The 15,605-nt window shown below is 45.4% G+C and overlaps 1 protein-coding gene across 2 annotated transcripts in view; it reads right to left on the reverse strand.

Annotated features, from left to right (window-relative positions):
• TMEM184B (transmembrane protein 184B) overlaps window positions 1-15,605 on the reverse strand; it is a 30,443-nt gene that overhangs the window by 3,219 nt on the left and 11,619 nt on the right. Inside the window, exons 2-9 of one of the 2 annotated variants that reach the window (XM_032106765.1) lie at window positions 14,134-14,394; window positions 11,669-11,834; window positions 8,287-8,377; window positions 7,676-7,751; window positions 4,457-4,548; window positions 3,991-4,160; window positions 1,856-2,050; window positions 966-989 (exon numbers count right to left, since the gene is read on the reverse strand). In XM_032106765.1, the coding sequence (XP_031962656.1) occupies window positions 966-989; window positions 1,856-2,050; window positions 3,991-4,160; window positions 4,457-4,548; window positions 7,676-7,751; window positions 8,287-8,377; window positions 11,669-11,834; window positions 14,134-14,394 (1,075 nt within the window). Of the gene's footprint in view, window positions 1-965; window positions 990-1,855; window positions 2,051-3,990; window positions 4,161-4,456; window positions 4,549-7,675; window positions 7,752-8,286; window positions 8,378-11,668; window positions 11,835-14,133; window positions 14,395-15,605 lie in introns of those variants that run through there. The other variant, XM_032106764.1, reaches the window with a different exon arrangement.

Below are 15,605 nucleotides of genomic sequence, written 5' to 3' on the forward strand. Positions count from 1 at the left end.
AACAGGGAACATGCGATCCTAGATCCCACAGAAGGTGTGTTACAGACTTCCTTAAGCAGCTGCTGAGGAAAAACCACACAAATAGTATCGAGTTTTACCAGTGGTGCTCCTAAACCCAGACACCGTGAACCAAGTGAATCCACCACAGCACCAAATGGAGGACACACCATGAGAACGGGACACACCCACAGTGACAACCTCCACTACACACTACCAGTGCTGGCCTGGCTGTGCAACAAATACAGTCAGGTAGAGAGGTGCTCCTCTAAATGCTTTCAGAAGACAAAAATTAAGTAAATTCTAAAAATGCAGGAGAAATGGCATTTGCCATTCCACCCACTGAAAATTAAGACTGCTAGGTGGTATCAAAGTGCCCATGGGAAAGAAATCATATGAGTGGAAAGCAGCACAAAGTAAGGAAAGGAGGGAAACAGGCAGTACTAGAGGCAGAACAACCCCATGTGTTATAATGATACCATGAAGGAAGCAACAGCTGGAGAATGTACCACCCAAGTGCTGAGCACAGAGGGAAGCTGTGTCTCCTTCTAGGAGCTGCCATGTCTCATGGCTTCGGTTCCATTTCCAGTATGGGCTTCTGGCTCTGGTCAGTTCTGGGGATGAGCTCCCCAGAGAACCAAAGCATGCTGATCATCTGTGGCAGTCATAAAAGTGAAGGGAGGCTGGGGTGAGAGCAGCTCCTTTGAGAGCCTGCGCAACTCTTTGGAGAGAGATCCCCAGAGCTCCAACGCAAATGCTCTAAAGCTACGCGTTAATGCCCACGTGGCTGTTTTACTACTTATAATCCAGACAACCCTAAAGCAGCTGTGTGAGGCAGTCGAGTTACAGACTTGCAAGGAAAGGGGAACAAGGGACAGGGCAGGCTGTAGGCAGGCTGGGAATCAGGAGAGAACAGCATCCCAGCTAAAAACCAACTGAGACAAACACACAAAGCATGCTGTACCTACCGTATGGCCCATATGATGGAACAGCTGCATCAGGGACCAGTGGCCAAAGCAAGGAAGAGATAAAAGGAAGAGGAGAGAGAGACAGAGAGAAAGAGGAAATAACAAGAACTGAACAAGGCCCGCTGAAACATTCCCCACTGTACTGACCAGCAGTTTACCCTTTCATCACCCATAGATCTCATCTGTCCCCACTGCAACCACCGTTCTTCCAAAACCTCTGGGGCTGGCTGGGATGGAGGGGTCATCTACATCAACACCTGTCCAAGGGCTGCTGTCTTCCTGCACCTTGGCACAGATCTCCCTCAGCAGGAAGGAATCCCTTTATTCGGAAAACACTGCATAGACTAGGCACAAAACCTCCTTCTCCCAGAGATAACATCCATCTTCCTCTTCCCCAAAATAAGAATCTTCCTTATAGCAACCCAGCCCTCACAAAGTCGTTACAGGAAGATCCTCCTCCATGACAAACATATTGCCAAAGCACAGACTCATCTTCCCAAGCCAGATTCAAAACAGAGCCTGTTTCAGGCCCTGTCCCTCCTGCCCTCAAGTCTGTTGCATAATCTGGAGCAATGGAGTTCCCCTCTGGGGAGACAGGAAGAAGGACAAACCCATTCTACCGAAACAATGCAACATCTTACAGCCCTCAGGTCTGCAACAAGTTGTCGTGGGTGGCATACTGGGGAACTGAAAAGGGAACAGTGCAATTCACACAAGGTTTCTGCCCCAGAGAGCTGTTGCACAATAAATCTGTTCAGACACCACGCAGGAGGGGATGTGGCATTTTCTAAGCTATCGGGTTGGGAGTCATTTCAGTGTGTTGGCTGCCTGAGGGACCAGTCTCCACCCAGTCTCAGTACCAAAGAGACAAGCCCTGGCATACTTCCTACCTTGGGCATCAATTCTCTTGTCCACATACACCTTGTATGTGAAGGCGTGGCGCAGGGCAATGGCTGCAAAGAACATCTCCACACAGATGATGAAGTCTTGATAGCCAGCAGCTACTGTGCCTTCACCCACAGACACATTAGCAGAGTGGATTTTGGGGATGGCACCACACTTTTCCAAGATGGCCAACAGCATCCCTAAACAAAGGAACAAGTTCATGTAAATGTGCAGAAAACATGGTGTCACAGTAACTGCAAAGAATGGAAATAGCTGTTTGTGCTGTACGTCCTAGACACAACCCCACTCACCACATGAGCTACAAACACCCACCTATGGTCACTTGTACAACAGAGAAAGGAGAAGTAAAATGAGACAAATAGATTTAGGCAAAGAATATTCAAACACTGATCCCCTTCTATTCTCAACTGACACAAACTGTGAAACTAACTGCTGCAGGAATTAATCAAGTCCAAAAGGGTAAGTGGAGTCAGGTATTTTTGTAAGCACTCCGGTGATCTCAGTGTTGTCCCAAAATAGGTTCTTTAACACAGTGTACAAGATGCCAATCCACACAAAGAGTCCAGGTATTTGGCTTATTTACAGTTCTGCATAGAAAGGGGTGCTGGCTGGGAAATCCACAAAGCCAGCATGATGGCTACCAAAGCTTTTTGCTATTTATACATTTTAGCAAACAAAGCTACTAATGTTCCTTGGCTAAAAATTACCTAATTCTCTTTTTAATTAGTATTCTGTCTTCTATTGGTTAATGATCCTCTCACTGCTCGTGCTAATTAGTCTGCACGCTCAGTCTTTCTCTCCTTTCGAGTCGGTGCTTTCTTGGGTCAGTGGCCGTGATCTCCCCCTGCCAGAATTACCTTTTACTCAGCTGCAGCTAATTCAGCACAGTTGCTGAGCAGTCTTTATTAGTTTCTTCCTTATCTTGGGGGTTCTGCCAAATGTCCCTGTGGCTTGTAAATTCTGCATTTTTTGTGCCCACAATCTGTGTTACATCCTTCTTCCCAAGTTTTGTTAACTTCCCCTGAGGTCACTGAAACATGTTAAGCCCTAAACCTTAACAAGGCAATTCTACTGTCAAGTAATTCGTCCTTCTAACACCTGGGTATCACTTGGAGCTTGTTTGTTGGCTGCCGTTTCACGGATTAAACCTCTTTTCTTGTTGATTAGACTTGAAAGTATACAAAGATCAAACATCAAAGAATGTCCTTTCTTAAGAAAATTCTGACATATTCCACATTTTACAACATCAGCACTTCCACTAGCTAGAGCAAAAACTGAAGTAACAGAACTTTGCATTTAAGCATATTAGTGTTTTTGACACACCACTATAAGAAACAGGTTTCTCCCTGTCAACAGTTTAGTGGCTGAAAAATTTCAGAGAAGACAAAGTGTGTGACCAGATGCCTCAAGATGATAAACTAGACAGCTTATTAGTTTGTAAATAGGGAGGATGGGCCATACTCCAACAGCCTAAATTCCACCTAAGTTCCTACTCAATTAGCCTTTGAAGTGCAGCTCAGTAAACCTAAGTAGGGCACTGAACAGGGAAATGCTTAGAGCCAATTAGTCAGAAGCACTAAGCTTAGGTGGAATTTCAACTTTCCGACTGTGCCTCTGCATCATGTGTATGAATTCTGAATGTCCTTCTCCTGGCGGTGGTTCTGTGGCAGAACACACTGCACCCAGCCAGCTTGCTGCTTCACATACATCACAGACATACCATTAAAATTTTATTTATAGAGCACTAAAAAAAGCACTAAAATTTTTTAGATGTGCCACTTTAATCGATAAAATGGCAGCAGGCGGATAAAATGTTGGCAGCTTGTGTTTTATGATTGTTTCAGCAATGCAGAGGACTCTTCACCCTATCAGCTGATTTTGCCAGGTAGATGTTCTTGTGCACATGCACACACAGGGATAATAAGGATTCAGAAGCATATAAACAAAAATTAAAATGAGCAAAACAGGTTTCCCAGAAAAAAGCAATGAATGACTACAAACCAAATGGAATATAGAAAGACAGAATGTCTATTAATCAACATCTGCTCTATCAACTCCTATGTTTGAGCCCCTGCAGAGAGCTCTTTGTGCCTAGCAAGAGAAGGGAAAAGCAGCTCACCTTGCCAGAAGGACAGGAAGATGACAGACTTCACCATGAAGAACTTGAGGACTGGGCTATAGGGACTGAGCAGCTCACGTGTGGCAAAGTAGAAAAGGAAGAGGGCATACAGTGCCAGGCTGACAGAGATGTTGTAGATGATAGTCACATAGAGGTAGCCACTGGTTACACTGAAAAGAGAAGATATATATGAATGCCTGAAACTTCGGCATGATCTTTTCCCCTTGCCACTGTCAACGGAGAGTTCCAAGAGTCCATTTCCTTCCTGCCTCCCTGTCCCATTCCCCCCTGTAACCAAGGCAGAAAAAGCATGAAACTAAAAGAGGGCTACCTCTGCCTTCTTTTCTCATGCACATCAGTCCATGTAGTCTCATCTTTTCCCACGGCTCAGCACACACAAGGACAATAAGCAAAGCCAGGCAGAGAAGGGGCAGCCAAGTCTTGCATGCTAAATCAATAAACTTACTCAAAGTCACCATCCTGGTACTTGCCGAAGGCCTGAAGGATGACTGTGCTGATCGCCATGAGGGGCTTCACCACACAGAACTGCAGGGTAGCCTACACAAACGAGAGAGGAGGAATGAGAAGGCAGGAGGTACAAGAGGACAAGTTGCCAAACCAGCATCATGATGGAGTGTCTACTGGGACCACTCTGCAAGGCAACACAATCCAGCCCCAACAAGAAGTCTGAGCCTGCCACTTGCTCATCAATTGTGCTTGAGGACTGTAGCACCCAAAAGGAGATGAAGGAGATTCAGAAGATGTACGTGTGCTATCTACTTGTCCAGAATGGGAAGAAAAACCTCTCTGTAGGGTTGTTCCTAGAAGCTGCTCAGCCCTACTCTTCCAGAGGTGCTTTTCACAGGCTGTGGTGCAGCACATTTATGCCCTATAACAGTATGAAAAACAAAAAATCCCACACTATGCTATGGCACAGACACAGCAAGTTTAACAGAGACACGCTGGGAAAGGAAAGCAAACTCCAGTCCATAGTTGTCACAAAGTCAGGCAAGAAGGTCCCCTGGATTGGAGGGGAACCCCGCTGTCAGAAGAGGAACTTTTGACAGCTGCCACAATATGAAGGCGTTTTGTAAACACAGCGATGTGTGTTGCCACACACAAGTTACGAGCTATTCTGTTGCCATCCACATGACCTTTACTGAATCTCCCCAAAGATTCCATGGCACTTGGGATCAGCTCTATCCATTCTGCCTGTATAAACTACTGCTCCTATTGGGACTGAGTGTTCTCTCAAAGCCACCACATTCTTCAACTTTCTCCAGATGTTGAACTCCAAAGTCCTAAAAAAGGGAAGACTTATGGCCCTAAAAATGTCTCCCTGAAGAGATGTGACCTGTGTCTCCCTGAAGGAGGTTGGAAGAGCCTGGGTAGGTGCTGACCTGTGTACATGTTGGGGAGGGCTGTGTAAGGAAAGAAGGTAAAACCAAACAGTAATAATTGCTTTGGACACGATGCAATTTGTTAGTGGTCATAAGACTTCAAGGAGATTAAAAACCTCAGCACATGCCAGTTAGTGAGTCACTTTAAATATGTGAACTGGAAAAGGTCAGGCTAATTGGTAAACAACTCTGTCCTCCGAGCTTCCCCTCCTTCCGATCTGGGGACATTTTAACCATTTCCCTGCAATCCAAACCACCACGTACTATTTTTAGTTGCTTCCCCAGAAGATGCTGTAGCATATGGGAAGCACATGGATGGTGTGTGACCCATGTGTGAGGGTCACCAGACAGAGGCCCAGCAAAGAACCTTGATCAAGACATCTTTAAGGAAACAAGCTGCTTGGATTTTACACCACAGACACCAGCAAAACACCACACTGCTGGAGGTCTACAGGCAACACAGGCAGACTGACCCACAACAAGCACCTGCCTGAGAAAAGTTTGGGGGGCAGGGCATGAAGGTGGAAAGAAGAAATGTTTATAACACACAGGTTCCTTCAGGATGAAAGGGACTGGAAAGAGCAGAAAATGGGCAGGTGTTGATGGGAGGCAACAGAAGTGCCAGAGATGGTGAGAACACGGCAAAAAAGGGCAAGGTGTTCCTTTCAGCACATTCCTCTTCCTGATCATCATGACGGCAGATACCGCACAGATCAGCACTGGCATTTGCTCTGTTGCCCTTTTGCACCAGCCTTCCCAGGAATTTGCCTTGAAAGGGTCTTCCCCAAAAATCCTGGAAGTCTAGAAGTACCAGAAAGTGAACCTTGGCATCAACAATTTCTCACCAAGGCAATATTTAAGGTGAAGCCAAGAAGGATGGAAGTATTTAAGCATCTCTTTGCAATACAGCCTCCCCAGCAGACTTAGCAGTTAGCGAAGGGCAGGCATGAGTAGCAAAATTGCTGCCAGATACCAGCAAAAGAAAAGCAAAGTATCTACTGAAATCAGAGTTACCAAATGAGCTGGGATTTATGGAAACCAGCAGAAAAAGCACACCTTCCCCATTCCCCAAAGTGTGCTTCTAGTCTTCACTGTTGTGAACAAACTTTCCAAACACAGACACATGCAACCCAGGTGGTGATATCTGCCAGAGGTTGTGGGATGTGAGAAGCAAGAAGTCTAAGGGAAATTATTTCTCCACCATTCATTCACCTTCACGAGTGTTACATCTGCTTATGATATATTTAAAAGGTAAAAGCTAACATTAGGAGCAAAAAGAATAGGTAATGCAGTGAATCAACCAAAGGGTGTCCAAATGAAACCCAAGAGAAACAGCTGAAGCAGCATACTGAGTGCAGACTAGAAAATAAAAGTATCAGGCAAGAAAACAGGAAACCCACATAAGGACAAAATATGGGGCAGGGACAAACAGAACAGGTATGCGAAAGAAGTGGTCCTTTGAAAACGGCCACTTATGCAGCACAGGTTAACACAATATTACCATGAGGCTGCACTGTACTTTTGATGTTCCTGCATATTGCTAAAACACAGAAGATGGGCCATGATGTTCAGGAGAAGCCAGGGCAGATATCTAGACCCAGTGACTGAAATTACAATGATCTCAGCCCTTTCAAAGAACCAGACATGCTTCACACTGCCTCCACAGGGTTCTGCCTCCTGTGTTCATTTCAGGAAGTGAGCAAAGCTCTGAAATTCACCTGCTGTTTCATGACAGCCAGAGGTGACTGACCTGCAATGAGCAGACAAGGGCTGCACAGAGGTTTAGATCTTCCCCATTCACCCGCCCTCGACAGCTCAGCACAGACAGACACACATGGTGAGCAATACTCGGTTGCTCCTACAAACCAATGTGTCATGCTTAACCTCCATCCCCTCCTCAGCTCCAAACCACAACAGCACTGGGTATTCAGGAGGCTGTTACACAACTGTGGGGTGTCTGCGACAGAACACAGACATCAGTTTCTTAGAGTTGGGACCTCTGTAATCCAGAAAGGGAAAGAGTTTCTTCCTAGGATGAACATCAGTTTCAGGAGATAACTTGTGTCTTTAATTAAGGCCTTCCTGATGTGGGGTTGAGTAGAAAATGTTAAAATCATTCTAAACAAACCAACCCTGAAACACCTCCTCTTCTCAGCAGTCCACAGGCCTCCCAAAATGCTGTTAGAGCCCCCCTCAAAGATTCCAGAAATTCAGCAGCAAAAGGCACCACTGCCACCACCACACACTTAATTTCTGCAAGATGGCCCAGTCCCTCCAGCCTATACCTGTTTGCAGAATCTCAGGAATCCAATCGAGTATGTCTTTCCCCACAGGCAGCAAGTTCCATACACACAGCTGGACCTGCAGGAGCCAACAAAAGAGTTCACAAAGCAAGATTTGGGCAAGAGTGTGAGATTCCCACCCTCTTTATCTACCCTCTCTGTAACAAAGTTGTAGGACTGGTGCTTTCTCCAACAATGACTGCAGTTATGGCCATACCCTCTTTTAGAGATATGTCTGAAACAACATCCTGACCATATACTGCAATTTTTTTTTCCCCTGTAACTGAGTAGCATGGGGAGAAACATAGTTCCTAGAGGAGGCACACACAATCAACTGAAGGCAGAAAGGATTTAAAGGAGGAGAAGGGAGTAAGAAAAGAAACAAAGGAATAGGTAGGTGTCCAGAAAAGCTGTGAATCAGTCCAGCTTGCCTAAGAGGATGTGATCAGCCTGATCTGTCTAAGAGCAAGGTACTGGTAAATCATCATCATCCACACTGCCCAGTTCCAGCAGACATTTGCCACCTGACACAGTTTCTCAGGACAGGGATAGAGAAATAGTAGAAGGGCACATAAGGAGGACAGCGTCATGCTGTAAGAACAATAAATACTCACTCAATTGGTTTCCCTCTGATCTCAGACATGATGGAGCTCTCCCCTCCCAAGTACTCATAGCAGAGGCTGAGAAAGTTGTATATTACAAAGGCTGCAAAGACATCAATCACAGTAAAATGACAACCAACTTCAAAACAGGTGCAAGGACCAAGAGTACAGGCAACAGACCAAACATTAGCAGGGATTGCTTGTGCAGCACCTTTCCCTTCAAAGCACTCCAGATCATTTTCACTGCATTTATCATGCTACCTCAGCACTCACAAGACTATCTGAACGGGAGTTTGGCCAAAGTCCCAGGCGAGTTCCATGACTCATGCCAAAAGGGTCACAGAACCATTTAAAACTATGGTCAGTCCCTGTTTTATTTAGCATCTTACAGATGCCATTCTTTACAGGGTTCCTGTGCATTATTCCAGGACATTACACTGATACTAAATAATCTGGAAAAGATATCTCTGATCCATCAGCCGTATGTTATCTCCTGTATTTAATCTTTTGGCTGATGAACAGAGTTTGTCTCTGCCAGGTAACCAGACTATAGACATAAGAGTTGGAGAAACAGAGGGTTTATAACAATCAGTGAAACTCTGTTTTCATATCTGGTGGAGATTTTTGTAAAACAAAAAGGCTCTGTGCTTCATTTTCTCAAAAAGATGAAATTTCTTGTGTGCTAAATAACCGTTTCCTTAGGCCACCTCTTCTCTGCCTTCCCCAGCAACTTGGTACAGATGACAAACAGACTGACCACTAATACTCTGCCCCATTCCAGTTCCCCATAACAGATATATCTCCTTTTCATGGGATCCAAACTCACTTAAACGTGCATGCAGTGAGCCTGTATACACCCTGTCTGCCACTCTCTTGACTTGTTATAACTGCTGTCGGACCATCAAAGTTGTGCGATTTTTTAGGGCAAGGACTGCACTTCTGCATTTATCACAGACAGCCCTGGGGCAAAATGACAGACCAGATGATCCTTCTTGCAACATTATAATGGTCACCTGTGTCTGGACATTCCCTAGAATGACAACACCCAAATCCTGCTTTTTGCCCCAAATAATCTGGGATAGAAACAGCAGTCTCAAGGAACTTATAAAATAAGAACAGAAACCTAATAATGTACAACACTGAGAAGCTGATCTCCCCAAGCAGCCAGTTATTAGACCTGAGGTCAATTTTTCCACGTGAATGATCTTCCCAAGTCAGTCAAATTCTTCTATAAGTATCCAAACTATGCCCTGGCAAAGAGGTACTCCACGCTCCCCAAAACACTTATAGTCTCAAAACATTGTACTTATGGCTTGTAGACGTGTCTAGCTGGCAAGACTGCTATGGCACATAAAAGCCAGTGCTACACATGCTTCTGTGTATGTAATTGGAATATTGTTATTCCATCTGTAATCCTTATTATTGAACAAAGTTCACACAGTAATGATTTTGCCAAAGCTTTAATTAGGGCAGAAAACACCAACCATGGAAAACTTATTTAAATAACTGTGGTAACCCCTTTTGCCTTCAATTTTCCTGCAACTTAGCTGACAGCTCCCAGCACCCAGAGGAAGAAAAGCTGAGCTTTTCCTATTGTCCTCCAGTGACCCCTGCCCTCTGATGTGGTCATTACAATACCAGCTGCCCATTCCACAAGCACCAGGGAACAGATGACATCAGAGGAAGAAAACCAAACCAAACCAAACCAAACAAAAAAAAAAAAAAGAAAAAGAAAAAAAGGGAGAAATATCTGCCCATTCATCCCCAAAAGAAGTGCTAACTAGCAAAGCTCATCACAACAGCAAAGAGCTCTTCTCCCATTCCTGGTCCACATTCATCAGATGGTATTCATGATATCAATATAACAAGAAAAAAACCCCCGAACAAACCCTATCTGTGTCAGTGTTTGTACAGAAGCAGAGTCACATGAAAGCGTAACACCAAAACAGGCTCCTCCTAACACACTACAAAATACAGTCCATAAATGGCTTAAGACAGCTTTCAAAATTTATTAATAGGGTCTTCTTCCACCATTCCCTAACAGCCCACTTTGCAATGTAAAACCTTCCCAAAAAGTAAAGAAGGTGGATGGCAAGAGAGGGAAAAGAACAAGAAGGCTGTTTTGAAGCAATGCCCAGAAAAAGTGAGGGAAGAGAACCTGCTTTCCAAAGGTGTTTTCACATCCAACCTGTAGTTTTCTCATACAGGCCAACAGAGGTGAACTCTGGAGCATGGGCAGCCTCCTGAGCAGATGCTCAAATGTTTGCAAACTCCCAGAGCAGGAGAGGCAGAGGGATGCGGGCTGTTGCTAGGAGAGCAGCAGGCTTCCTACTGGACCTATACACACATACAGGGCAGGGAAAGAAAAAAACTAGGCCCAAACAAAGATGCCTTCTTGCATCACGTGTGCGTGTTTGCCATCTGCTGCTGCATCCAGAGCATTGTTAGGAACGTGAAGGAGGGCCTGCTGGTCCCTTCAGCTGATTAACTTGTTCACATGGCCAGGGGCAACTCTCTGCAATGCAGATCTCACCAAAATAACTGCACCAATGAGTTACGGTTTAATGAGGGTACGGTGATAAATTGTCCTCAAAAATACACTGCTAGAGTACAGGGTGCGTAGAGGCTTCTCTCAGGATGAGACCAGGAGAGAAGTTACAATAGCATTTACAGGAAAGTAACCATTTTCCTCACATACAGTGCTAGTGGTATTACATCACTGCAGCAGATAACCAACACCAAGGAAGTGCTCATCCTGAACATGGCACCCTCTCTTCTACAGGACTCCAAAGCACTTTACACTTCACCAGCCACAGCACATGGCCACTGTGCTACCCTGTGCAAGCACACAAGTGGCCACAGGATGGGACCAGAAGAATACATTGCTAACAAACTGCACCAGGAACACAGGACAAAGCAAGTGTCTGGCTGCTAAGTGCTGTTAAAGAGACAGGAGCTAAGCAATACCTCACTTTCTGACACCCAGATACCATCAGAGTTTTTTGCTTTACCAAAAGCTTTTACCTTCCTGAAGCAAAGGACCCCAGAAAACCAAAAATTTTGTCTCTACAGCACACTGGAGGGAAGGCTCATGCTCAGAGGCCAGTGAGGGAGACAGTCAAGTTGAAGAGGGTTTTGAACAACCTGATCTAGTGAAAGATGTCCCAAACCATGGCAGGGGTGCTGCACTAGATGATCTTTAAAGGTCCATCCTGACACAAACCATGCTATGATTCTGTGATTTTCAGTCACTAAGCAAGTCATGGTCATCCATTTAGGCACACCATTCAGTATGTGACAGTGACACTTTCTCCCTGTTTTCAACCAGAAATAGAGTTCTCTCTGGGCAGAGACTTACCACCCCTCCCCCCATTTTCTGTCGGACCCCCCTTACCTTCATAGCAGTCCCGCACTGTGCCAAAGTAAACATAGTACTGGTCATTGGTGAAGAACAGGAGACTGAGCCATGAGTCAAAGGCATAAATGGGCACAATGAAGAGGATCCGAACGATGTAGCGCTGTTCATTTGGGCAGCTATAGCAGCGGAGATGCATGTAGATCTGAGAGACGGAGAGGGGAGACCGGGATCAGCGGTATATGGAGCAGAGAGGAGAAAGTAGAACTGGAGAGTCAATTGGGCCAGGAAAAACAAACTCAGTAAATCACCTCTTGATTGCCTCCAGCAGCCTCAAGGTGATGAACATAAAAGAAAAGATAAATCACTGTTATCATATGGCATTGATATAGCAACCCTTAGCTTGCAGAGAGGAGGAATGAGAGGGAAGAGAAAATGGATGCATTTCTAATCTAGTTTCTTATAGGGAATTGATTTATTTTTACATCACCCTGCCCACGTTCTTTTGTTCATACCTTTTTTTCCAGCTATCAGTCCTATATTCCTGCTATCCTCTTTTAAGTACCTAAGATTCATAACAGTGCAGGCTGCTCTTCTCTGAAAAGGGAAGGTGCACGCAATTAAGTGCATGCTTATTGTGAACACTCACTCTTTTGGCTGTTTCGGATGCTTTTGAGACTTTCACCTGAAACAACCTGAGAGCCCTTTACAGCACATCCCAAAGCTGATAAGCCACAGCCCATCTGCTCAAAAGGTGTCATTCTGCACATGGGTCACAGCACAGCCACAAAAGGTCAGCCATCAGGGGAGCACTGTGCTCAAAGGAACCACACAGTTTGTTCTGTCCGACTGCACACATGCCAACGCCTCTAAGTCACTGGCTGGGGGGAGCACAGCAGCCCCACCCTACCCTCTCCCACCACTCACAATTCCTTAGCCATCATTAAATCCCACCCCTAAGATGCTTTTTCACGGAATACCCACCTCCTGGAAAAGGTATTGACCACAAGCACACCCTGAAGATGAGCACAACCCCTGTCATGCCCTAATAACACGGGCAGAGCTTCAGCATGAGTTGTGGGTATTCTCAGTTGACCACGGAGTCAGCAGAGGGAAGGCCTCTGTACAGTAATTCTCATTGAGCTGCTGTCCCAGCTGCTGGAATTAGTAACAGCCAGCTGATTACATACGTGCCTCACCACTGACTGATTCTGCTGCCTGAAGAGGCACAAGCATTTGTCTGAAGCTTCACCCTGCATTTTGGGGCGCTGTGAGGATTCTCCAGAGTCTAACAAAACATACACAGACAACCTCATCCTTCCATTGTAAGGGAGAGGGGCTTCCGTCTCCATGACAGCTGTCTGTTGCTTATCCCTTCCTGGTCAATATTGACTGAAGGGCTCAAAAATACTTCTGTTTCCTCTCCCTGTGAAGGGCTCACAAATACTTCCGACTCCTCTTCTTAACCCATGAGGAGCTCACAAAAACCTCATTTCCTGAGGAGAACGGGTTGAAAATAAACTAACAAACCTTAGAGATATTTTTGCCTTGCGACAATCCCAGTGACACATCTCATCCAGCACAGAGACAGCTGACACTTGAGTTCAGATGACTCCAAGCTTTGCCCTTGGGATGTCAAAAGAGCCCTGTGATCCATGTGCCTGGGAGAGCACAGGAACTGCTGCCATGTAAGAGGACAACAGCGCGTTTCAATCAAAAGTGTCTCTCTGGCACTGACCTCCATCAGTTTCTTCAGAGAAGGGCATTCATGCCTAACTGTGCAATGTTATACTGCAGAGGAAAATTTCTTCCTACCCTCAGCAGGTGATCAATTTGACAGGAGGATCCATGGCACTTGTAATTGTTACCCAAGCTGGTGAAACTGCAGGTGTTACTCTTATTCCTCTGTGACTAATCCATTTTTTACCTTCACTAGCCCCTGTACTCCATCAATAGGCTGTACTTTTCTAGATTCTAGTCATCACTCTGGAATCTATGATCCAACAGGTACAAAACACAGGTTGATAAATAACAGGGCTTGTGTTTCCCCACTGTATTTTTCAGTTCACATGACAACTTCATGAAAGAGAGGGACAGAACAGGATGCAGGGTTTGACTTATTCTGGCTCCCAGGACACCTGCCCCAGAGAGAGGGGAGGGGAAAAAAATTCAAATGAAACATTTCCTGCTACTCCTTTCCGCAGCAGAGCTCAGCCTGTGGAATCCACTGGCACAGGAGATCAAAGGAGGAATGTCAAATAACAGGTGACTAGGATCTTTTAGCTAACAGCTGACACCAAAAAAAAAGGCAAGATTCATCTAAAGACCTGTGAAAGGATGGCCTGAGATAACACACCTTTCTGCACACCTTCCAGAGATGGCCAAATGTTTTATACCTGCTAGTTTTAAAGAGTGTGCTTCCCCTCCATTCACACTGTGGAAATGGTCTGTTCCTTCATGTGGGGAAAAGGAAAGGATGAGAAGTACAAGTGACAGAGTTTTACCTGATGGCAGGTGATGAGCAAAGCTGTCCATACAAAGAAACCTGAGATAGCCTGAGCAGCAGTGGTCATGAGGAATATTGGCTGCTCCACAGCCGTGGGGCTGCCATCCTCTGGCATCCAGGAGAAGTTAGGAGCCACAGCTGGAGTGGTGGCAGCTGACCCCAATCTGGGGGCTGCAGTGACATCAGTCATCATTATCATGGTGCCTTTCGGTGTGACGTTCCAGTTGGGATTGCTCAAGAGCTGCCCACGAGCCAAGACCTGTCAGGGAAGAGAACCACAAAGCAATTGAACCCACCTGAAAAGAGCTGGGAATGTAACAGAACTTTGCACCTCTCACATGCCTTTCACCAGGCTGCTCACATGTTTTATGAACAGGACCTGGGTAAGCCTGCCACTGCCACCCCTCGTGATATAACAGATCACATGGTACTCAGGAACCTCTGACAGCCTCCCAGAGACCATGAAATCCGGCCACTGCCATCATCACCACCCTTCTGCAACAAAAATACGTAAGATGAATATAGCATTCACTGGAGATCATAGAATCACAGGATGGTTTGGGTTGGAAAGGACCTTAAAGATCATCTAGCTCCGAGCTCTGTGCTGTGGGCAGGGACACCTTCCACTAGACCAGGTTGCTCAGAGCTCCAACAAACCTGTTTCTGAACACTTCCAGGGATGGAGCATCCCTAACTCCTCTGGGCAACCTGTGCCAATGTCTCACCTCTCTCACAGTAAAGAATTTCTTCCTAATATCTAATTAACCTACTCTCAGTTTAAAGCCATTTCCCTTAGTCCTATCACTACACACTCTTGTAAAAAGATCAGAATGAAGTGTCTAAATAATCCGTACTGGAACGTGACAGGCACACCTAAGTTAACAGCTCTATTTTCCATGAGTACAGGCTATTCTGCTGTGTCCTAGTGTCATGGTTAGCCTGCCAAGCATCAACAAGAACATGTGCCACAGTGTCCCTGTGCAGGAAGGGGGCAGGGGGAAGAATATCCTAATTCCTCCAGCGAGCAGTCCCCACCTCTCCTACTGCCACATTGAAAACCACACTCAGCCCAAAGCACCCTCATTGAAGGACATGCACTGAAAGTTCTTCTCACTTTGACAGCATGAATAGCGTGAAAGCCATGCTTTTACCAAAATTTGTATGGCATGGTACATTTAGCCAGCCTGTTACTAATTTTACTAACTTTGCATTGTTTTCTACATGATGTGAATTTAACTTGATTGGCTTTTAAAAGCCAGCTGACACATAAAAACACATGCAGAACACAAGAATATGCAAGATTTCAAAGCAGCATGACCCTTGGCCATTTCCTGGATAAAAAGCTATCTTCTTTCAATGGAACAAATTCTTGAAGGTCTAAGATCTAAAGTAGCTATTATTTTCAATTTGGTCATAAGCAGGCTCTAGTGTGACCTCTGGATTGGAGGAAGATAATCCACTTAAACCAAG

Source organism: Corvus moneduloides, chromosome 4 (assembly GCF_009650955.1).
Source record: "Corvus moneduloides isolate bCorMon1 chromosome 4, bCorMon1.pri, whole genome shotgun sequence".
Taxonomy (NCBI): Eukaryota; Metazoa; Chordata; class Aves; order Passeriformes; family Corvidae; genus Corvus; species Corvus moneduloides.